Source organism: Meriones unguiculatus, chromosome 1, assembly GCF_030254825.1.
Source record: "Meriones unguiculatus strain TT.TT164.6M chromosome 1, Bangor_MerUng_6.1, whole genome shotgun sequence".
NCBI classification, from domain to species: domain Eukaryota; kingdom Metazoa; phylum Chordata; class Mammalia; order Rodentia; family Muridae; genus Meriones; species Meriones unguiculatus.
Genome location: NC_083349.1, coordinates 193,098,852 through 193,123,119, shown reverse-complemented (window position 1 = coordinate 193,123,119; position 24,268 = coordinate 193,098,852). Strand labels below are relative to the sequence as shown.

Genomic DNA, 24,268 nt, shown 5'->3' with positions numbered 1-24,268 from the left:
GACCTGCATATGGGAGTCATTTATTTATGGCATTCAATCAGTGTTGTAAATACTGCAGGCAGGAGGGTGACAGAAGAGACAGTGAATCTCAGGGGAACTGACCAAGTCTGGGCAGGTATCAGTGCCTTTTCTGTGCTGGGGGTTAGGGCACCCTCAAGATGCTTAAGATTAGAGGTGAAGGGGTACAGGTGACCAGGACGTGAGGTGACAGCCCAGAACGGAAACCAGCAGGCTTCATGAAGAAACTAGCTTCCCAGCGGGACTGCCAAGCAGGCAGGCTGCAGATCAGTCTCATCATAACGAGAAAAAAACCTGCAAAACTAAGTAAAGATGAATTAATATGAGAGATTTCTGCATAGGCCCCAACCAGACTTTCTTGTTTTGGGGTTTTTTGTTGTTTTGTTTTTGTTTGTTTAGTTTTTGTTTTTTTTTGTTTTTTTTTTTTTTTTTTGAGACAGGACTTCTCTTTGTAGCCTTGGCTGTCCTGGGCTTGCTTTGTAGACCAGTCTGGCCTTGAACTCACAAAGATCCATCTGCCTCTGCCTCCCTGAGTGTTGGGATTATAGGTATGCACCACCATGCCCAACTACCCCAACTAAATATTTTAAACTAAGAAATGGGCTGTCACTGGGCAGTGTGGCACACCACTTCAATGGCAGCACCCGGGAGGCAGAGGCAGGCCGATCTTTGAGTTTGAGGCCAGCCTGGTTTACAGGACAGTCAGGGTTACACAGAGAAACCCAGTCTCAGAAAATAAAAAACATACCAAAAAAAAAAAAAAAAAGAAAGAAAGAAAAGAACTGGATTATCCTTGCCTTGGAACAGGAGAAGGAAGACTCACACATTCAGACTTTTTTTTTTTTTTTTTTTTGCATTTAAAAAAAATAATAAACTTCAGTGTCTCATTTCTGTCTTGTGGCCAATGTCTTTGTGGTCATTGGATTAGAGATGTTTCTGGCTAAAATTCTGTCACTGTGGCCTACATTGGCATCCACTTTATGATGTGCTCCTCAGTTCTTTGTTCTCTGTCCACACCACCCCGAATAGCTGACTTCTCTCTGGACTGAGCACATTTTAAGCTGTTTCCTGCTTCATGGCTACAGCTAAGTGCTTAAATCCCTTGCAGTTGGGGTAGAGCTGGAGAGAGTGAAAGAGATACAGTAGATACCAACTTCTCTCCCAACCCCCCCTTCACCCCCAGCATTCTTCTCTTTTCTGTCTGTGGAGCTGTGCTGGCACTTGGGTGTTTATTTTCACACATAGCCCTAAGGTGGTCACACTGGCATGCTTTTTCTCACACCCCTCCCCCACTGCTGAAAGCCGCACTCATTCAAGGTTGTGGATTAGATCCTCTCCCTCCAACTGAGCGTGACATAGTTCCTGGGCCCTTGGAATGCCTGCAAGTTACTGTAATTAGCAAAAACCCAGTGTTTTCATCTTGGCAACTGATAAAGAATCCTCCCTTGAGCATCAGCCTCAGATCTCTAGCTGCAGACTTGGAAATTGAGCTGCCACAGTAAACAGCTGACATAACAGAAGCACAGCGATCCCCCATTAAATGTCTTTCAGCCAATAGGCGCTCCTGAGATAATTGACTTTCCAGCAGGAATTACTGGCTCAAACAAAATCATTGGGCATTAGGGCAACCTACTGCACTCTTTGAAAGGGGTTCGAATGTAACTGTCTGGTTTTGCTGACCTGACAGGCATATTTCACCCTGATTATTCATTGTGTTAGTTGCTACCAGATGATACTAGATTTCTGGTAACTATAATAATTACAGTGTGGGGTTGAATTTAACAACAGAAAAGATTAAAAAAAATAACCCACAGTGTTTCTCTTGCCTGGTTATTAGCTTGGAAGGACGCTAGTAACAGTGTCTATCTCTGGACCTGCTGTGTACACTGTCCAATCCCTGGCCAAGCACTTCTTTACACACATCTTTGACAAGATAAGCAGGAAAACAATTTGATGTAGCCTGTTTCATTTCAACTGACAAGGTGTCACTTCTCTGTCAGACTTCCCTCACTGTTAGGAGAAAGAAGTGCATCTGTATCTCAGTCAGCCTTGAATAGAGAAGGCAAAGTTTGGCCTCAAAGAGTAGCTGACAGGGGGGTGCAGGGTGTGCATGTGTGTACCAAGCAGAATTTGCCCAGGCTACCATTTCATGGTTTTAGGGCAAAATTCCTGTGGAGTCCAAAGGACGTTCTCCCAAGAGGTCCCTGCTCCTAACCTTCATGTCTTCCTCAGGCACTTACATACTCCTGTTAGCAGGGTGGCGTGCCTGCATGTGCCTGTGGTCCAGGAGGGAGGACAGAGGAAGTATGTCACAGGTTCAAGGTGTAACTGCATCCACCAGGACAGGGTGAACAGAAAACTATACTGGGAGATTTCATACTTGCCACTAGCACAGAGTTGGCTAAGTCATCTCCATGGTATATGTGTTAGTGTATTTGTTGAAGAGATTTTTAGTTCAAATAGCAAATTGATTATGTAGCAGGCAGTGTGATACTGTGCTGAGATACAAAGAAGATAAAGACTGATTTTCTATCAAGGAATGTTCCTTCTGATGGAGATGACATAATTCCAGAAGTTCTGAACTACTCACATAGATAGATTGATTGCTTTTGGGGTTCTCAATGAAGTTGGGTTAAAGGGTGGGTTTCCCACAGAAGAGGTAAATTGGTATCTGCCTAAGGGGTAAGTTACCCAGCTGAATAAAAAAAACAGAAACAAAGGCATACTTCCCCTTTCCTCCTGCTCAGCCATATGGCATTGCTTTGATCTAACCAAGGCTTGGGTTGGTTGGTTGGTGTTTTAATTTCCTAATGAAAATCAACTTTGCACCTAGTCTGCACCTTGGGCATGGTCTCGGGCTGTGGTGGCCTGCAGTTCCTCAGGCGTTTTCATCACTAGGCTTAGGGAGTGTTTCTGATGGGAGGCTGGGCTGAGACACTTCACTTTGTGGATCTTTGTGCCACCTTGCCCTTTGACCACTCACAGTGCAGTGTTAGGAGCTGAGCTGAGCATCTCTGCACACACTGCTCAGTGAATGTGTCTCAGAATGGTAGCTTCCAGAAAGTCAGCTGGGATGGGGGTTCCTGTGGGCTTTTGTGTCCTTCTCAGCATTGTCAAGCATGAGCAACATCCATCTTTGCCAACAAAGGGAGATGAATCTTTTGAAACCCACCCACCACCCCAGCCATACACCATATTTTGAAACCATCATCAAAAGTAAAACAGGAGGTCCTAAAAGGTAGTAGAGGGTCCAGAATAGGCTTTTCTAGTGTGAGTCAGGGGAGCAAGATTGCGGAGGCTGGTCATCTTTCCCTGGATGGTCTTGCTCTCTCACTTACTGATTTCCACTCCCCTCTTAATGTTATGTTTTGTTCTCTTCAGAATGGTGCTTTGGCCTGGAGTGATGATGCCGATGGAGGCCGGGGAAGAGAGATCTCTCGAGATTTTGCCAAGGTCTGTAATATCTTGTGATAAAGATAGAAGCAGCCCTGCAGTGGGCTGTATCTCACCCCTACACACATGATGTGAGTGGCTGATGAGTCACAGTAGTGGTTACTCAGACACCTGTAGTAGCTCTGGGATGGCACCTGCAGCAAGCTGGGCTGTTTCATTGTGATTTTTCTCTTTGGGTCTGGCCTGCAGCTGTATGAACTGGACGGTGACCCTGAAAGGAAAGAATTTCTGGATGACCTCTTCATCTTCATGCAGAAGAGAGGTAAGTGTTGCCTCCTGATTGTTCCAACTAAGTGCTTATTGAGTGATGACCTCTTTCACGCCTCCTTATGCAGGAGTCATTTAGATAATTGGCGATCAGATTCAAGGGAGCAGAGAGGCCCTTAGCAAAATATGGATTTGGCCCTACTTTATTTTTGTTTCCCTTCTGAATTAACTGGTCTCTAGAGGTACTTCATATTCAAATATGTTTTCACTGTAGCCGTATAGCTGTCCTGTGTGGACTGAGAACAGTAAGTAAAAGCATAGGACCTACCCCGCCCAGGTGGTTCTGGAGAATGAAATGTTCCATGAAGAGGGAAGGCCGCCGTCACTCGTTGGGTTTCCTTGACACAGGTGGACTCTCCCCGCAGGTTAGCCACCCGGTGGTAGACACCCATTCATAGCCACTTCTCAGTCCTTTGTCCTCCTCTCCCTCCACCCTACTCCCTAGAGCTGGCTCCACTTTGCACCATGTCCTGACTTGAATCTCCAGCCCAGTGACTCAGCTTCCTGGCTTTATATCCTGTCATAGCAGTGGGTTCACCAGCTTAGGTCAGGCCTCAGGAAGCATGATCAGGACTTCAGTCACTCTAAGAGAAGACCCTTAACAGTTTGTGTAGCTTCACCTTCATCACCCTTAGGATATAGCCACTAGAGAGGGCTGTTCCCACCAGCCTCTTCCCTAGAACCCTGCTCTTATGTGCCCACATATCCCTTGGGGGTCTGTCAGCAACTTTATTAAGATCTGGGAATGATCTTTTTATTTTTTGTTCTAGGCTGAGCTGTAATGGCAGATAAACATTCTTGAATGCACAGCTCCTGTTCTCCCTGCTTTCTATCCTCCCTCCACGCCTCCTCTTTCTGTCTCTCCACCCTGTTTCCTTTTTTCCTCTTCTTTTTTTTTTTTTTTTTCTTTCAAAGCCTTATGCCTTCATGGTAGTGAGCTATCACTGCTGGTTTGCTTTAAAAGGCAATGGAAAGACTGGAGGCTTTGTTCCTCTGTCTCCAAGCCTATCAGAGCAGTATAAGCAGCCCTAATTAGTTTACTCCTTCAACAGTTATCTAGAGCTGTGTGTGTGTGAGTAAAAAACCAGAAAATACAGCCCTGAAAGACAATGTGACTGGCAGCAGGGAAACTCCTTGTGCCTAAGAGAGAGAAATCCACTTAATACTTTGGTCTCGCCTTCCAATTACCTTTTAATTATTTACAAGCTCTACCAGCGCAGCTGGTGCAAGCCAGGAGCTGATCCTGTCTCAGAGGGGCTGCCATAGCAGTATAGATTTTAATCAGTGGTTGAGTGCCCTGCTTTATTTTTCAACTTTATTGTTTTTCTCCTTCCCAGAAGGATTTTAAAAAAGAAAATGTAAGCTAGATTAGCCTAGTCATGAGTGAAGATCAGTAATGTTTACTCCTTCGTGTTTCCTGGAGGACAGTCACTTTGTCATACCTCTATCTCTGGAGCCAGGCTGGTTGGTGCTCAGGGTGTTTGCCTTCTGAGCATCTTGTTGGTTCTGACTCAGCTTGCCCTGCAGGTGGCTAAGCTGCCTGGAGCCTGGTGTAGATCTTCACCTCCATAGCAGTGCTATAGTTTAGGTCAGTGGCAGAGAGCAATCTTTCTGGCCCTGCTCTCCTGGCATTGCCAGCTTGTCATCCAGCATGTTTTTGAGTGATGGCAGCTGTTGGTGATGTCAGTCTATAGCTCTTTGGGCCTGTCTTCAGCACTATTGCCAGATATTTCGCCATTTGCTGACATCACCAAGAGAGTAAAAATAACTGAATTTCTTATTTGTTAGTTACTCTAGCAGATTTCCTTGGCCTTAGCAGCTGTTGACTTTAGGGACTGGATTATCCTTTTGTGGAAGTAGACTTGTACACTGTAAAGTATTAGCAGTAGCATCAATGGCCTCTCTTAGTAAATGTCAATAGTAGTGCTCTATCATAACCAAAAATATCTCTAGAAGCCAGGTGTAGGGCATATACCCATAATCTTTCCCCTTGTGGGGTAGAAGCAGGAAGATCAGAATTCAAAGCCTCAGCAACATGGTGTGTTAGAAGCCAGCCTGTGCCACAAGAAATTCTGTTTCAAAAAAAATGCCTCTACATACTGTAAATGGCTGTTGGGGACAAATAGCCCTTTAGAAAGAGCCACTGCCACATCATGGGGAAAAGTAAGTAGAAAGTTTTTGATGCAGGAAAAAACAAAACAAAACAAAAAAACCAACTTCGCCGGGGAGGTACTGGTGCACACCTTTGATCACAGACAGCACTCGGGAAGCAGAGGTAGGCGATCTCTATGAGTCAGCCTGTTTACAGAGCAAGTTCCAGGACAGCCATGGCTACACAGAGAGACCTTGTCTTGGAAAAAGTAAAAACAAAAACACCCAAGCTTTGTGGAAATCATCTTACCTCATTTTAGGGTCAACTTTTGTCAGGTAGTCTCAAGCTGTCCCCCACCTCCTGCTTTAGAGCATGACTGTGAGCTCCAGGAATTCACCCTGTGCTGAGCACCGGGGCCTTGGGGGCAGACCCAGAACCTCCTTCCTGGAACACTGTCAGCAGCTAGTCTAGCTTAGAGTATGGTTCCCATGAGCTGGGAAGCAGGTTACACTTTTAAATGTGTGAAGCATGGGGGTCTTTGTTCTTGTTTGCCTTCTTCAGAGTGGACTGTGTAGGGCATTCCGGGTGTAGGTCCCCTCAGTTGGGATCTCTGCAGCAAGCCAGCCACTGGCCTTCCAGCTCATTGGAAGGATAGGCAGTCCATTCCGCAGGACCGACTCACTGTCGAAACCTGAATTTAAAAGTTCTGGTAATGCTCACCTGGGCTGGGAGTTGGGCTGGGCAGCTTTCATATAGCAGGCACCTCAGAGGAAGTGGACGGGGCTGTGAGGGAGGCAGCACACAGCAGGCTGCCCCAAATGACTGCAGCTGCAGGTGATAAAAACAGCCATCATGTGGGAAGGAGCACAGGTTGTAACTGCTGCTTTGTGCTGTCTCCCGCCTGTTAACACATTTGGGTGAATTGACTGCAACAGATGGGCCTTTCAGCCTTTGGCCTTTAGTTTCTATGCTGAGCTCAGTTACTTGCACCCTGGTGGCTCCTCCCCTCCTGATAGGTCAGTCTGCCAGTCTAAGATCACAGTGGGCTGAGCTCCTGCTGGCCTGAGGAAATGAGGCCCTCGGAGACGGAAAAGGCAAACATCCACCCTTCTCCAGGGTCTTGAGCAAAGCCTTCTCCTCAGCCACACCTTCCTTAAGATGGATGTTGAAAGTTCAATTACTTAGTCAGTGTGGAAGCTTCTGTGTTCTACTTTCATGGTTGCTCTGCTAAGCTCCCGGCAGACGACCCTACCCTTGGGAGAAACAAAGAGAAAAGCCCCTTTAGCAATTTCTTATCAAGTTAATTCTATGAAAATACTCCCGAGATTCTCTAAGATCAAATGTTTCTTCCCTTTTCTTGCTAAATAGCACAGTCGTTTGTGGACTGAAGCCAAGCTGAATTACACACATTGTTTTTGCCCTGGAGTTTATTTCTGTAGCAGAACATTGTTCTCATAATGATGCTTAGATTTCAGTGCTCTGGTGTCCTTTATTGCTGAACATATATGCAGAGGTGTATGTGTGTGTTGCCAAAAATAAAGCCAAACGAACAATTGTAAATGAAATTGTCTATTAATTTAACCCACTGTGGATGGTTTCCCTTAATTTCTCATGCCCAAAGGGGAGGTCCTAATTTGTAAGTCTGGTAAGCAAAGGCAGTGTATAGGTAGTTGCAGTTTTCACTTCATCAGTAAGAAAGAAAAGCTCTTCTTCCCCTGAGAGGAAAAACAGAAGTGTGAGCTCATTAAAAATGGTGATTTGATGGTGGTGAGATTTTACAGTTAAAATATGACCATGAAGAATCAGGCCCAGGGTTAGGAGACTTACCTAAAGACAGAGTGGACTTAGCAGTTGGCCTCTTCTAAGTCCTAGGCCAGTGCTCCTTCCTTCTTTTTGCACTGCCCTTGAGAGACTCAAAAACCTCCTGGCTTCCTTTCAGAGATGCAGGCAAGCCCTGTTCCATAGCGTACCCACTACTCCACTGGCCACTGTCTAGGAGAGGATTTGCTGAACCCAGTAGACCTTTGTATAAAAGGGGAATCTTCATCTCAAGGTCAACCATGTATCTTGGAAGGATGTAACAGCTAAGCAATAGGAAGAAGGCTGCTATTGGGACTTAGGAGAAACACCCAGAGTACCCCCGTTAGCAAGTCATCCTTTCTCACCCCTATGTCCTCACCCCCACCCATCACATGCCAGGGTAAACAACTGCATGGTCACAAGGAAGACATTTTTTTGTCAAGACCTTACTCAGAGATCTGCCCTCCCACAGGTTCTGTCACGGCTACAGACTGCCCCTGCTTTTCCCCAGTGGATTGTTAGATCTGTTTTGATGTGCATATACAAAGAATTTACTGTGGGAAAGGGGCTTGGTTTGCCTTTAAGTGCAATTTGAGTGTTTTTCCTTCTGTTGTGTGCTTATCTATCCATCTCAGGCAAGGAAGTGTTCCTGACATATATTGCTTTGCCTTTTGGTGGAGGTGGTTTCTCCTGTACTCTGGTCAATCTTGTGGTGAATGCTTTGTGCCCTGGACGCCCTTTCTAATAGACTAAGATGTTGTTTGTCAAATGAAGTGGGTTTGGGAACCTGTGTTCACAGTTTATCCACGAAGTGAGAGCTTGAAATGCAAGTCTTCAACTGAGGGTTAGTCTTTGAGTTAGAGCCTTTTCTCTCCCCCAGGTGGTCCAGCTGCTGCTAAGCACACGGTTTTTCTCCCTCCATCCCTAATTGTCATTTAATACCCTGTAACTACCTGCTGTCCAGTCCACAACAATGGGAAAGGGGGTCTGGCTTTTTAAATGTACAGTTATTTTGAATTCCCCACTTTTAAATTCATCCTCTTTCCCTTGCATAGGTGAACTAGCCTAGGGTAAAATTAAGTATCTGTAGGCTTCTGTCCGCTCTGTTGCCACATGAGTCAGCATTTTGAGGGCCGGCCTAAGGAAAAGCTGAGCTGAGGTGTTGGCCCACTTACACCATTAGGATGTGGCGAGGATTTAGGAGGTTGTTGCCACAGTTTGCAGAAGAAACAGATGGGCATGTGTGGTCCGGCCTGGCTGCTGTCCTCTCCGCTGAACTTTTGCAAGATGTGACCCACTAAGAAGCAGACAGAAGGAAGACCACAGTCCACCCCTTCAAACTCTTTGCTAACCTTTGAACCCAGAGGGTTGTATATGCTGAGCTGGCACTCTGCTGTAAAGTAAGAGATGTTATGGTCACAGCCATGACTTTATTATTAACCACAGCAGAATGTAACAACACCTAAAGCAAACCCAAGCTGGAATATCAAAAAAGACTCATTTAAAATTAGCTTCCTGGTTGTAGAGCAGCCAGAATCTCACTCATTGCTGATGGAAGTGTAAATGGGAGTGATAAATCTTGTCTCAATCAGATAATGTGATACCACACCACCATACAAATGAATTGCTGCTGGAACACTCAGGACAATTCTAATAGACCTAATGTGGAGCAAAAGCCAGACATAAAAGATTATACTATGTATGACTTCATTTATACAAAGTTCAAGAAAACAAACATCAGCGTGATAGACACCCCTAGCACTGGTGTAGGTGGGAAGGTGACTGTTACTGGGAAGGAAGGGCTTTGAGGGAATTTGCTGATACTGGAAACGTTTCATATTCTGACCTGGGGGTTAATTTTACTGGTACTTGTGGAAAATTCTCTGCAGATTTGTTAGTCTAAGTTACAGATCCATGCTGTGGGCAGTTGGAGAGAGAGGGCTTAAGTATACTTGTCATTCTGATATCAGGATATTGGCATGTCCATGCTTTTGCCCTGCCTTGTTTAACAAACTGCTGCTACCCAGGCTCCAGTTGGGAGGGAGATACGTTCTACATAAATAAATCAAAGGAAGAAATCACCAGCTATTTCCCTTCGTTATCCTGAGGAGCAGGGCAAGGATTAATACAAAGGAGTGGTAGAGATGTCAGCTCGCCTGCCTGCCTCCACACATCACACATTCCTGGCCTAACATGGATTTTAACTCCTCTAGACTCCCTCGTAGGCTGCCTGTCAGCCTATGGGTGTGATTAATGACCTTTTTCAAAGCCAGGAAAAAAGCAGCAAGGGTTCCTAGCAGGGCCACGCCCTAGGTCCTAGGCCCTAGGCCCACACCCCTGACTAGTAGACAGGAAAGCACCCTTTGATTCTTTTTACTCAGATTGTTGCTGGTCTTCATTGGAACGGGTGGCGGGTGGCGCTTCCCCTCAGCATTTTCCTAGACACCCCTCTCCCCCTATTCAGAGGCAGCTGTCTCTTTTGATTCTGCTCTAGCTACATCTGTATCACCTGAATGATACAGAAGGTACCAGGCCAGGGAGCAGCTTTTGCCCAGTCATATCTACCCTGGAACGTCCTGATAACAGCGCTAGTCTGTTAGTACTCTTGTCCAGCAGTAGTCCCCCCACCAAGGGTTAAAGCTCCAGAAGTCTCAGAGGCTTTGCTTGGGTCCCTAGCCCTCATAAAAGCCTTTCACATCCTGTCCCTGGGGCTGCCTCAGGCTCCCTGGCTGAAATCTGATAAGGGCCCTCTTTGTTGCAACTGTCAGTCTCCTTTATTGAGGAGGGAACTAGAGACCAGTGGCATTTCTTGGGGTACAGATAAGGCCCTGGATTCCTGTCAGAGTGAGCATGATTAATTACCCTCAATCCTAGCTCTTGCTTTGATAGCAGTAACTGACAATCTGCAGGCTTCCCTGTCAGGTGCCACCCCCAACCTCCATACATCCCCTTCCTTGTTGGAGTAGAGATCCTCTCCTACAGGGCCAACACAGACACCCACAGAGTTCTTTTCCATGGGTGTTTGCCTCTGCTGCAGCTCTTCAGTTGCTTTCAATGCCCCTCTCAAGCAAAGCACCTATTGGTAGAGAGGAGGATCCAGTAAAGCTTAGCGAGCAGCCAGAGACCCTTTGCCCTTCTCCAGCAGTGTGGGAAAGCAGCCATTGCTTGTGAACTTGAACATCATACGCTAGATCTTAGGTCTCACTGGTCCTTTCAAAGAGAAGATTCTCATCATCCATTGCAAGATTTGGCAGCATTAGTCCCTAATTCAGACAGGCTCCTAAAACCAAACTCCTCCCCCCTTTTAGTAATAATATGCTATTTCACACACACACACACACACACACACACACACACACACACACACACACCCTGATACTGGCACAGTCCCTAACAGACTTCCCTCTGTCTTCATAGTAGCATCTCCTTTGGACAAGGGAAACGGCTTCCAGGTCCATTCAATGCAAAGCAAACTGCCGAGAGACCAGCCTGAGGATTCCAGTTGGTTCTCCTATTTGTCAGGAAAATCAAAGGCAAGGCAGGTTTTGGTTTTTGTGTCTGGTTTATCTAGATAATGTAAGAAAAATACATGTTTCTGAGGGTACTCAGGGGCTAGCCTGCTCTAGGAACCATGTTAACACCTTAGCCTCAAACCAAACAGACAGTACCAGTCCTCCTGTGGAACCGGGAACCTCTTCCGGAACTCAGGGGTGCCTGAGCAGTGGAAGGCCACGGAGTGAAGGGAAACAGAACCCTGGCTTTTCCATGCCGCGGTCTCTCATGTGAGAAGATGTTGGCGGGTGTCTGCTTTTCCTGTAGGGGAGCTGGTAAAGTTCCTGGTGAAGGTACAGCCTTGACTTCAAACATTGCTCTGGCCTTTCCTACCTTCTCAGGTCTGGTTTTCTTCCCTAAGCAGTTCCGTTTCATACCTGAGCATTCCCTAACTATAGAGTCTAACTTTGATCACAGTTGCTAGATCTATAATCATGTTTCCCTTTATAGACCTCCAGTGGGCAGAGCCTAGCCAAGTGACTGCTTCAAATGAGCGTGGAAATCCTTCCTCAGGAACTGTCTTGCAGAGTCTTCATGGCTTGTGTGCACACCTTGTTTTCAGTCAGAAAGCAGGATAAAACGGGCGGTAGTGGTGCACACCTTTAATCCCAGCATTCAGGAAGCAGAGGCAGGTGGATCTCTGAGTTCGAGGCCAGCCTGGTCTACAGAGCAAGTTCTAAGAAAGCCGTGGCTACACAAAAGAAGCTCTGTCTCAAAAAAACAACAGCAACAAAAAACGAGAAAACAGGATAAACATCCTGGCCTCTTCACCTTGCACACCTGGCTTGTCTCCACATGAATTATGACTGTTTCAAAAAGTAGAATGCATTATGTCTTTTGGAAGTTGTAGCACTATTGAAGTAATAGTGAGAAGAAGAAAATAGTGCTGTTCAGACATGGTGATCTGACACCATGGTTCTCCACAGACCTTCTGAAGAACAGTATGTCTCTGGCTGGTAAGCCCTGCTGTGATGGTTCAGTGTTCAGCTACAGATGACCTGTATGCCCCACACCCACCTACCTTCTCTCTCACTGCACTTTGCCTTCCCACTCCTCCCACTGATGGAGTAACAGTTGCTTTGCCTTGTCAAGACCCTACCTCTGCATCCATTCTTCTCTTGCTGGCCTTCGTACTAGGAGCCAGAGCTTTCCTCATTCTAAGCTTCTGTTCTCCAAACTCTTCAGTAGTGACTATGCTCTGAATGATCTGAATGGAGGGACCTGAGAGGGGACAGTCTGTTTAGGACCATCACCATTAGGCATTCAGAGCTAGTGATGGGTCTAACTGCCCCAGGCCAGCCTATGTAGTAGAAAATGAACTCCAGACCCTCCTGCCTCTACCTCCCAAATGCTGGGATCACAGCGATTTAGCCACAATAATATTAGCATGAAGGAAAAATAGCCTCTGCTTTTACAGAGCTAACAGTTCTGGGAAATCATTTGGACAGATGTCAAACAATGACAGTAGTTTGCTGAATTTGGAAGGGTTTCACAGAAATCCTAAAAGGAAATGAATCTATGTGCACTCTTAAAACTTCTGCCTGAGGACAGTGGATACTGAGGAACTTGAGCATGGAGACTTGAGTGGAAACAAGTACTTCAGATCTGAGGAGAGGTAGTAGATGCAAATATGAGCTTGGCTTGAGGGTGATGTTGAAGTGGCTCAGATGATTAGCATGAGAACAGTTGCTGGGATCTCCTGGAAATAGACCATTTTTCCTGGAATATTAGTGAATGTGGGTTACATGACCTAGTCATGTGAGGTAAAATGCGCATTGAGGTTTTGTAGGCTTTTAAATAAGCAAGTGAAATACGTAGTAAAAGCAAGATATGATCTGGTTGCAGTGTGAAGATCAGAGGTGTGAGTCCAGGCTGCTACAGGTGAGCCAGTGTGACCTCACCCAGGTTGGTGGCTCAGGCCAAAAAGGAAGATGCTTGTGAGAGGTACCTCAGAGGAAGAGGCAGTGTAAACTCCTAACAGCCTGAGAGTGGGGGATGAGAACAGCCAGGGATGATCCAGAAGTTCCGCCCAGCTTATGAGGACTGAGGTATTGCTGGGAAGAAAAAGGAAGAGAGGGGCCAGGAGCGAGGTTCAGGAGGTGAAACTGAGGTTGGTATGCACGTTTCTGACTTGGAGGTGGACAAGTCACCCATGTGAAGATGTCTTGGAAGCTTCTGAAGGATAGGGCTCCAAAAGAAGATGGTACCAGCCCTGATGCTGCCATCTTGGGCATTTTGTTGTGGTAAGAATGGGTTTGCTATTCAAAGCAGCACAGAAAAACAGTGGTCAGCCCGGAGCTGTGAGTCTTAGGAGTAGGTCAGATTATTTTCTGCAATAATTTGGGTTTCCTGTATCTTTTTATTTATGTGTGTAGAGACAGTGGTCAGTGGTCTATGCAGCAGAGACCAGCCTTGAATTTCAACTTGAGATTCTTTTGTCACAGGTATTGAGGTACCTAGAGTTAGAAACATATATCATTGTCCTTGGGTTACCTGTGCATTTTAAAGCTCAATAGCCACCTCCCATTCACATGAAAGAGTTCTGGTCCTACTAGGTGAATTCCCCAAAGCTGTGTTCACACTGCTTTCTCTTCAGAAATGGGGATGCTGTAGAGGCATTCCTGGGGATGACACACAAGATTGTCCTTTGGCCTCCACATTCACATACATAAAAACTTGACATACACAAATAAAGATTTATTTTTATTTTTATTTTTTGAGACAGGGTCTTGCCATGTAACTCTGAATGGACTATAACTCTATGTAGACCATGCTGGCCTTGAACTCACAGATAACAGAGATCTACCTGCTTCTCCCTCCCAGGTGCTAGGATTACAAGCATGTGCAATCATACCTGTGTATTTTACTATTTTATGTATGGGGGTGTTTTGCTGTGTGTCTGTGCACCATGTGCATGCAGTTCTCACAGAGGCCAAAAGAGGGCAGTGGATCCTCTGGGGCTAGAGTTAGAGATGGTTGGAACTTCCTGTGGGTGCTGAGACTCAAACCCAGGTCCTCTAGAACAGCCCATGCTCTAGAGTGCTGAACTGCCTTTTCAGTCCCTGTGTAAGATTTTTTTTTTTTTTTAAGTGAGAGGGAACCCTTCATTCCAGTATTCTGCTTGGATTAGCCTATGAAACAGCTGAGGAGCTGGATGTGTTGTCACAGCTTAGATGGCCAGCACTTGGGAGACTGGGCAGGAGGGTTGCGGATTGAAACCAACCTGGTCAATTTAGCTAGATCCTGCCTCCAAAAAAAAAAAAAAAAACTTATTTTTGGTGATGCTGACGTTCAGCGGAGGGTTAAAGTAGCAGCACTGGAAAGGAACAGAGGCTGTTCAGGCTGGCTTGCCATTATGAGGCAACTCAGTAAGATGGGGGCAGGGAAGGGGTGGGGCAAGAACAGCAGCCCACATACAGTAAGGAGTCTGCCATCAAAGGCAACAAGTCTCATTCACTGCCCCGGATGCTGACCCTTCCCTGTGGAATTCTCCCCTCTGACCTCCAGATCATTAATCCCGAGCTGCCAAATGACAGTCATCCATCACGCCTCCTGACCAGCAACCCAGCCTCCTGTGAAAAGACCTGGGCCCCTCCCTCCCTCTTGTCCCTTGGTGCTCATTAGAAGCCCTTCCTGCCCAGTGCCAGGTTTCCTAATCAAGTCCCTGGCTCCTCTCACTTCCCCTCTGGGCCAGTGGGCGGAAGCTGCTCTGACCCTCCCTCTTTCAGAGGCCAGGGAGGGGTGGGGTGATTAGTGAGTGGGGAAAGAATTGTTGAGTGGCTTTTTATTCCCTTGGAGCCCTTTATGTCCAGTAGCTATTTTGACTGGACTAGTCATAAGAGAAAAAGAAAACATGTCTCTCCATCTTGTCTCCGGAGAGAAGACAGGCAGTGTGCAGAGGAGCGTGTTCAGCTGCTCACAGCACCAGCCGGGCTCTAGGCAGGTGGATCCCAGCCAGGCCCTGAGCAGAAATTGATTCCAGAGACTCCAGGAGTGTAAATTGCCGAAGTATTAGAAATTATCTGAGATTATACTTGTGATAACAAACAAAACTCTGTGTTCATCTGGATCAGAAAAGCTAAAGGACTCACTTCAGGCCACAAACCCCGAGTTGGGCCTGTCTCCTGCTTATTCCAGAGAGAACGGATACTGAGTCTGTCAGGTCTACGGTGTTTGAGTCAGACCACACTTAGGAGATTCACAAGCCTGTGTCTAGCCTGCTCATGGTGAGTGTGCACAAATTTCATGTCTTTCTGCTCAGCTTGACTGACACAGGCCTCTCCCTTGTTGAACAATCACAGGCACCCCTATCAACCGGATTCCCATCATGGCCAAGCAGATCCTGGACCTGTATATGCTGTATAAACTAGTCACAGAGAAGGGGGGCTTGGTGGAGATCATCAACAAGAAAATCTGGAGAGAGATCACCAAAGGCCTGAACCTGCCCACATCCATCACCAGTGCTGCCTTCACCCTCCGGACGCAGTGAGTGGCCAGGGCGGAGAAGGAAGCTGAGCACAGGCTAGGGTCAGACTGCTGAGACAGTGAGGAGCCTTTCAGATGAATCCCTTGGACCTAAAAGGCCGTCCTCACCATGGCTCCCTAATGCCAGTATTTTACTGTTCTGTGTGATTTAAACGTCACAGTCTCTCCTGGCAAGTAGATACCATTTTGCAGATTATAAAATCTAAGCCCTAGACTAATTACTTTAGTCAACACCATACTGATCCAATAGGCCTTAAATTCAGCCTGGGCTTGTCCCTACATTCTGCACTCTTTCCAGAATATGACTACCCAGGTGATCCCCTTTACCCTGTATTCAGCCTCAGGTTAGTCCAGCTTCATGGGTTGCTGACCTGTTTTTGCCACTCTTTGACTAGTTACAAGGATTGACAGAAACAGTAAGTTAGAGAGTACCCATATAGAACAGAAGCCAAAGTGTCAGGTAGCATGCCCTTGCCTTGTTGAAAGCCGGTAGGTAAGGCTTTGGGGTCAAAGAGATGGCTCAGTGATAGACATTTGCTGCCAAGCCTGACTACCTGTGTTCAATCCCTAAGACTAGCAGGGCACAAGAGGACTTCTGCAAGTTGTCCTCTGGCCTCTGTACCAGCACTATGGCATGCAAGTGCTAATAATGCACATAACACATACACACAAAATAAGTAAATGTAAAAAGAAAGTGTTTGTCCATCAGGACTATTCTAGTAGCAATAGAGACAGCTATAACTGGAATGTCAGTGTTTTGGAGGAAAGGATGGCTCCTTGGAACAGGTGACACACAAAGAAGGGCTGCCCTCCTGGGTCCGAGACCGGGGGGGGTGCTTCCTGTTTGACCAGGCTAACTGAATCAGGGGGAGCAAAGGCGGCACTATGAAACTCAGACCTCATTTCCCTAAGGACATTCCAAAGATATGAGACCAGAGGGAATATTATGTTAGCTAAGGCCCCAAGGCTCCCTTTATGACTGATGCTTCAGAGTCAAGCAATGTGTGTGCCTAGGTAATGCTAGAGAAGCCTGGAGGAATGTGTCCAATGAGCCCAGACTTCATTTCTGCCGTACGTACCCTACCACACCCTAACTCTTGACTGACCAAAGCTGCTTCCAAAGACACATCAACTTAAACTGGACAGCCCCTGGTACTGTGTTTTATTCTTCCTTCCTTCCCTGCAGGTACATGAAGTATCTATATGCCTATGAGTGTGAGAAGAAAGCCTTGAGCTCTCCAGCTGAGTTACAGGCAGCTATCGATGGCAACCGTAGGGAAGGTCGGAGGCCCAGCTATAGCTCCTCCCTCTTTGGCTATTCTCCTGCAGCCGCCGCCGCCGCCGCCAACGCTGCCTCTGCAGGGGCTCCTGCCCTTCTCTCACCCCCCAAGATCCGCTTTTCCATCCTTGGGCTTGGCTCCAGCAGTGGCACCAATGCCAGTGGCCCTCGGATATCCGCAGCACCTACTCTCAGGAAAGGTGAGCAGGGCCTGTGGAGGAGGGAAGAGATAGAGAAAAGGAGCCCAGGTTCCCTTTGCCCAGGATGGCCATTGTGGAGAAGGTGTAAGTCTTAGATTGCTCTAGCTCTGGTTTCTTCGTAGGTGATGGAGTCCCAGTGACAACAGTGCCTGTGCCAAATCGCCTGGCTGTGCCTGGGACTTTGGCAGGCCAGCAGACTAGCAACCGGACTGGCACGCTAGAGCAGCTACGGGAGCGTCTAGAGTCAGGGGAACCCCCTGAGAAAAAGGCGTCAAGATTGTCAGAAGAGGAGCAGCGCCTGGTGCAGCAGGCCTTCCAGCGCAACCTCCTGAGCATGGCGCGGCAGCTCCCCATGAAGATCAGAATCAACGGCAGGGGTGAGCGTCACTGTATAACCACCTTTCCCTCATAATGCCTGAGGGTGTGCGGTGCTGGGTACATTTTGACTCCCTGGCCTAGGAAACCTCCTCTCCAGCCATCCTTTTCATTGCCCTAGAAGAGTCTAGAGCCAGAAGAGAGCCACAGGCGGTGTCTGCTTGCCGAGATCTCACCACCTTAGTGGTTTCTAGGTCAGAAGTTGCTTCAGGCACTGAAGTCCTTGTTCTCTAACAAGAAGGAAAGTGGTCATTCAAAGAGGAGAGAGATGCTGTGCCCCAACCCCCCTACTTCCTTGCCTTTTGATCTGTCTAAATTATAGGGTTTTGTATCCACCCCAGTACCTTACCGCATACGGTCAAGTCTGTTATTTGTGAGATACAGTGGAGCCATCGGTGGCCTCAAGAAGTAGTACATAATACAAGTTTATCAGTACATTTGACATTTTTTCTCCTTCCCCCTCCTCATTTTTCTTGCTTCCTACCTTTTTTCTCAAAACACACGTTCCATTCCCCTCATTCTCCCTGCACTCCCCTTGAAGCCCCCTTTCTGTGTCTTTGTTGCTGTGGCTCTCTGTAAAGCAAACATGGGCAGTTGTTGCTGGGAGGGGAGGCAGTGTGAAAGGAGCCCTTCAGAACCCCAGGCCGCCCTCCCTTGGATGAGGGAACCATTTAGAGGCCGATGGAAAAGGCATTTCACATGGCGTGTTTGACTCTGCAGAGGGAGAAGGGGGAAGGCAGAAGCCCCATGTACCTGCCTTTCTGTGGGGCAGAAGGACTAGGTGCTGGAGAGCCTCACAGTTCAGGTGTGCCAGGGCTTATTTCCTGGGCTGATCTACAGTGGGTACTCAGTTAAGGTCAGTCTGCTGTCCCTTCACTCTGAGAGGGAAGTGAATTGGCAGGAAGCTGGTTAGCCTGGCTCTGCTGCCAGACCTATGACCAGAGGTAGTAGAGACAGTGTTACAACACAGGTCAGCTTGACTAAGCAGCACCAGTTGACAGCAGAAAGCTTAAGCAGGCCTGCTTTCTCTGATTCCACAGAAGACAGAGCAGAGACTTCAGCTGCAGCACTGAACCTGACCACAAGCAACATTGGGAGCATCAATATGTCTGTGGATATTGATGGCATCACCTATACAGGTAGGCCCCTGGAGCTGGGGAAGGCCCATGCTGACTGCCTGCCGCAGTGCAGCTTCCCAGCTGGCCCTGCCTGGTTCCGTCAGACACGTTGGGATGGGGAGGTGAGGGTAGGGTGGGGTGTCCTTTTACACTGCTCAGCATTCCTAAGATAAAGAGGCCCTGGACTGTAAGTGCACAGATTGACAGTATAGCCAGTCTTCTGCAGTGACAAGAACCGGTCCAGGCAGTGGCTGCTGAGTGGAAGATGTGATTTGTATGAAGATTTTTGCTTTACACATTTCAGTATACATACGAGCTAGGTCACCATCTACCATGCACAGTGTTCCGGAGAACAAGACTTCTTTTCCTGACTGCAAAGGACTCTTTAAATGGTCTATCATTCCATGTCTTTTGGAGGAGGGAGGTGGTGTTTGAGACAGGGTTTCTCTGTATAGCTTCTGGTTCTTCTGGAACTCACTCTATAGCTAACCTTGAACTCAGAGATACTCCTGCCTCTGCCACCTGAGTGCTAGGATCAAAGGTTTATGCCACCATGCCAAGCTCCATGTCTTTTCTAAAAAGTATTTTGTGTGCCTGAGTGTTTTTTTTTTAATTTATTTAATTTTATTTTATGTGTATTAGTGTGAAGGTATCAGATCTCTTGGAATTGGCATTATATACAGTTGTGAGCTGCCATGTGGGTGCTAGGAATTGAACCAGGTCCTTTGGAAGAGCACACAGTGCTCCTAACCACTGAGCCATCTCTCCAGCCCCATGCATGAGTGTTTTATCTGTCTGCATGTATAGCTGTACATTGTGTGGGTGCTGGGAATCCAACCCAAGTCCTCTGGGAGAGCAGTCACTGCTTTTAACTGCTGACCCATCACTCCAAACCCATCCCCTGGCCTTTTCAAATGAACCAAGGACTACAACACCAGTATAACTAGGTGTGGTAGCACCTATCCACAGCCTCAGCACTCAGGAGGCTAAGGCCAAACTGTACTACAGAATGAGACCCTATCAAAAAAAATATATACCAGCAGTGAATCTCAATGCTGCAGAAGCAGCCTTGACCCCTGGGACATTGCCATTTTTCAGTTGCATCTCCCTAATGTAATTGCCTGCAGTATTTTGGTGGGTAGTTGGGTTTGCATCTGTAATGAACGGATCTTTCAAAGGTGATGACCATAGAGTTCACATAGGCAGCAGACCCCAATCCTGAATCCCTGGCTGTTCCATGTGTTTAGGGACAGGCTTGGGGACAAGCTCTGCTGGGTCTTGTTAAGCACCATTTGATGAGCAGGAGCTCAGGCTAGCAACATCCGCCTGTTTCACCAAGGCATGAGGTATGCCAGCTGCTTGGTAAGCATCCACGTGCAGGCCAGGAAAACCTTGCATCCAAACCAGAGTATTTCCCTAGCGATAATGGCTGCCAGCCGCCTGCAGGGCCACCCGCCACAAGCATCAGAGTTCAGCCAGGGGAGGAACAGGTTCCTAGAAGCAGCATGCCAGTGTGGCTTGCAAGTCTTGTATCCCCTTGGTGTCACTCGTGTGGCTTGGGATATTTGGGGCTGAGAATATCCTGAAGAGAATAGGAACTAGGAGTTACGGCTAGAATTCAGCATTTTGTCATTTTCTAGGAGGAAGGTAACTTTTCTCCTTTGCTCTCAGAGGGTCAGGAGTTGAGGCTTCTAGCACTCTAAAAAATGGGCCACTCACCTGCCTTTGACCCTGTCTGCCCCAGGCTTTCTCTGTTGGGATGTGCTGCCCAGGAACCTAAGGTAGTTCTGAGATTCAAAGCCACATCCATCCTTAACTCCCTTCTGCTTGCTGCTTCTCACACCTCTGTTTGCTGCCATGGCTAGGCCTGCTCCTTTGCAGGCCTCCACTGACCTCCCAGAGATTCCAAATGTCCCAGGGTCCTTCTCCTGCTGAGAACTTTGAGGGCCTCCAAATGGGTTCCTAGAGCTATATAAGGCCCCATCCACCTCCTTAGCCCCTCTGCTGTTGCCTAAACCATTTACACCAACACCAGTTCCAGTGGGTTAGCCTGTCTTGCTACTGTGTCTCATGTTCTCTGGTCACCATTTCTTCAGTTTGCTGCTTTTTTTTCTTTCAAGCACACTTTCCACTCAAACCTTTTCTTGGCTGCACTTCTGCTCCTCTCTCCAGAACCTTACAATGTCCCCAACAGCAGAGCTACACCAGTCCCAGAACATTTGTCATTCTAGTAGAGGTACTGTTTGCATGCGTGTCCTTCAGCAGTGTCTGAGCCTTTGTTGGCAGGACAAATGTCCGGGCTTCCACTGGCACCTGGCATGGTAGAAGAGTGAAGCACACAGAATTAAGCCAGCACTTACGCCTTGTTTAATTGAACTGAGCTACAGTCTCTCTTCCTCAGCCCATACTGCTTCTCCTCCCACCCCAGGTGTGCTGTTTGCCCAGAAACCAGTGGTCCACCTCATTGCAGGCTCTGCTCCCCAGAGCATTGGCAGCAGCGCCAGCAGCAGCAGCAGCAGCAGCAGCTCCTCTCACTGCTCACCGAGTCCTACCTCATCCCGGGGCACCCCCAGTGCAGAGCCCTCCACCAGCTGGTCCCTCTGATGAGCAGCACCCGGCACCCACTCCCTACTTTCCTGCTGAGAGTAAAGGAGATCGATGCACAGAATTTACCTCATCTCATGGAGCCCACGTCAGACACCATCTGGCCAGATGTTGAATTTGGAAGTGTCCATCTGTCCAGGCTCCGTTCAGGTTCTGCTATACTCTGGGGACAGGGAGAGACTGGGGCCCAGGACAGAGCAGCGTTGCCCAATCAGGGATTGTCCTGGAGAACTGGGTGGGGCACCTGGGCATCCAGCTTCCCCAGGGTTCCCCAACCACCTCCCATCCTTGGAGCAGTATATTGACAATCTGTCAGGCGACATGGGGCTGGAGGCTTCCCATTTCCCTTCCCCCTTAATTTATTTCCCTTCTGCTGCCTTCTGCCTTCACCCCAGGATCACCAGACTCTTAGTCTGCCCAGTCCCTCAGTGTTTAAATCCCATATGGGGCTCTAGGAATCAGGGACTTGTCTTCCTTGCTCTTGTCTGCTGAGCATGGGATAGGGATGGGCCTTCCTAGGCCTCCTTGCTTACTGATTGATCTTCTTCTAGGCATGGGTCTCCCAAATCCAAGTCTTAAATTCAGTCCTCAGGGCCCTGGAATACCCCTTTTGTTGCTCCTAAGAAAAAAAGCATGTTAGGGCAGGCTTCAGGTTCAGGGCCTCTCTGCACATGAAAAGGAGGAAGAGCTCATGGTGCCCAGGCCCTGGTACCTACCTGACAAGACTCTGTTCTGATCCCCAGACCTCAGCTCCCTGCCTGCCCATGTTGGCCAGCTTACCCAACATACCACTTGTCCCTGGCCCCTACTGTCGTCTCTTGGGGCGATTTCAGCCCCACCAGCCCAAGACATGCTGATGTCAGGCTTACTGAAATACCTCAGATTTGTAATTGTTGATATTTGATTCTTCAGGAAGTATTTGCATTTCTGTAATCTTTTTTTATGTGTTTTGCTGACTTTAATTTTTTAATTTTTATTGTTGTTGCTGTTGTAGCACCAAAGAAATGAAAGCAGATCACCCCAGCCAGGTGCAGTTTGCAGCCAGCCTCCCTCCACCCTGCCCATGCCTGGCCAGGAGGTGTAGCAGGTGGGGTGACTCAGGGATCGCCACAGCAGGAGTGTGGGATGGAGGGGCCCATGCTTGCTGGTGGATCCTAAAACCACACTGGTTCTTTGTGTCCCTACCCCAGCTGACAGAGCAGGGCATAGCATAGTATCATTTTGCTCTCAGGGCCCTCACCTTGGGACAAAGGCAAGTGGCTGTGGGCCCTGCCTGAGGCTGAGCCCCAGGTAGGACCTCTTGTTGGCGTGCAGCTGGAACAGGCCACTTTGGCAGAGAAAGTCCTTACGCAGGGCTCCATTCTCAACCTGGCATGTTCTACTCTGTTACATAAAGCATCTTCCACACCCAGCACGATTACTCAGGTTTTGACAGTGGAGACCACGGCATGGCCCGCAGTCCTGTCTAGGACAAGAAAGGGAAACCAAAAGCATGTGCACAAACATACCTCAGCCTGGCAAACACTGCACTTCCAGCTCTTCTCCCTGCCCTAGGACACACATCCTCAGTAACTCACACCTGTTGACGCACCCACAGCTCTCATGCTGGGGTCTGACCCTCTTCTGGTCTCAGAAGCCTTATCCACCAGGCACATGCAGGTTTGGGCAAAGAACATCTGGGGTCTGGTGCTGTGAGAATCCCATTTGGCCAGTGTGTCTCAGGACGTAGTCATGAAGGATAGACCCTTCCGACGCAGGGAAGACAGGGACAGTGCAGGTCTTTCTGGTCATCGAATACTCTTTCTCTTGCTCCAGGCAGCTTGTCCACTTGTCCCTCTCAGTACCCCTCACTGCCCTCAAGCCAGCAGCAGGCTCCTAGCCAGAAAATGCAAGACCTGGTACCCGTGGGTACCCAGCGTTAGGGCTCTGTCTCAAGTGGAGCTTCCCCCGCAGGCATAGTCCTGAAGGTCATGTGACAGGCAGTTGGCCAGGACAACATCCTCCCTTTCCATGTCGTGTATGTATTCTAACCAGAAAAAAATGTGATAGCACATGGTAGCCGTGAATAAATACCTCAGATGTCCTCTCACAGCAAGTGTCTGTATATGTTGTGGTTCTTTTCTGTCTTACATGTTCTTGAATGTTTATATTTCAATAAAGCTCTACCTCTTCACATGAACAGCTCTGGGTTTCTTTCACCAGCTTGAACTTGACAAGGTCCTCAGAGTGAAAAGGTACTTCATGAACTGTGCCTCAGGGCCCCAGCTCTTCCTGAACCTTCTCCCTTCACTGTCTGCTCCTGCAAAGGGCTGGACCTCCAAGTCTCAACTGTGCTGTCAGAGTCTCCTGACGTTACCAGTCACCAAAGCTGACAGCAGTGCTGTGCTCGTATTTGGCGGGCAGGGCCCACCCCGTGACATAGCAGACGCTGGCTGAGCCCTCACTGAGTCCAGCTCTGAAAAGGCGTGTGTGCCCTGGACGGGCCTCGGCTGAGGGACTTGTGTGTCCTCTGCCTTTTAGAGAGTGTGTTCTAACCCGGGCACAGACTTAGAAGGGTGATCCAGAATAAGATGTCAGGCTGCCTACAGGTCTTCTCAGCCAGGGTTCTCACCTATAGCACGGTAGGAGGAAATGGGCAGGGCAGGACCACACACAGCTCGCCTGTCTGCAGATCAACTGTAACACTTCTCTAGCCAGGGTGGTGCTCCCACGCACTTTAACTGTGCACAAGGATCTTGAGTTTCAAGCCACCATGGGATACATAGTCAGATCCTGTCCCTCAAAAAGGAAAAAAGCACCAGCAAGGTGGCTTGGCAGGTAAAGGCGCTTGCTCCCAAGCCTGATGCCCTGAGCTGCACCTCTGGAGGAAGCTGACTGCCACAACTTGTCTTGACCTCCATAGACAACAATAAAGGTCTAGGAGGGTAGAGGGAGCCTGACGCAGTGGCGCACCCCTGTAGTGCCAGCGCCTGTCGGGTGGGTGAAAGCTCCCGTCCCCCCAGCTGACAGTTTGGCCTGGCAAGAG

At 48.1% G+C, this 24,268-nt stretch overlaps 1 protein-coding gene across 1 annotated transcript in view; it reads left to right on the top strand.

Annotated features, from left to right (window-relative positions):
* Positions 1-23,418, top strand: part of Arid3b (AT-rich interaction domain 3B) — a 43,044-nt gene extending 19,626 nt beyond the window's left edge. The window contains exons 3-9 of the mRNA XM_021653529.2: positions 3,400-3,471; positions 3,661-3,733; positions 15,484-15,667; positions 16,854-17,146; positions 17,269-17,523; positions 18,562-18,660; positions 21,068-23,418. Of these exons, the coding sequence (XP_021509204.1) occupies positions 3,400-3,471; positions 3,661-3,733; positions 15,484-15,667; positions 16,854-17,146; positions 17,269-17,523; positions 18,562-18,660; positions 21,068-21,243 (1,152 nt within the window). The 3' untranslated portion in view covers positions 21,244-23,418. The remainder of the gene's footprint in view (positions 1-3,399; positions 3,472-3,660; positions 3,734-15,483; positions 15,668-16,853; positions 17,147-17,268; positions 17,524-18,561; positions 18,661-21,067) is intronic.
* Positions 23,419-24,268: the final 850 nt, after the last annotated feature.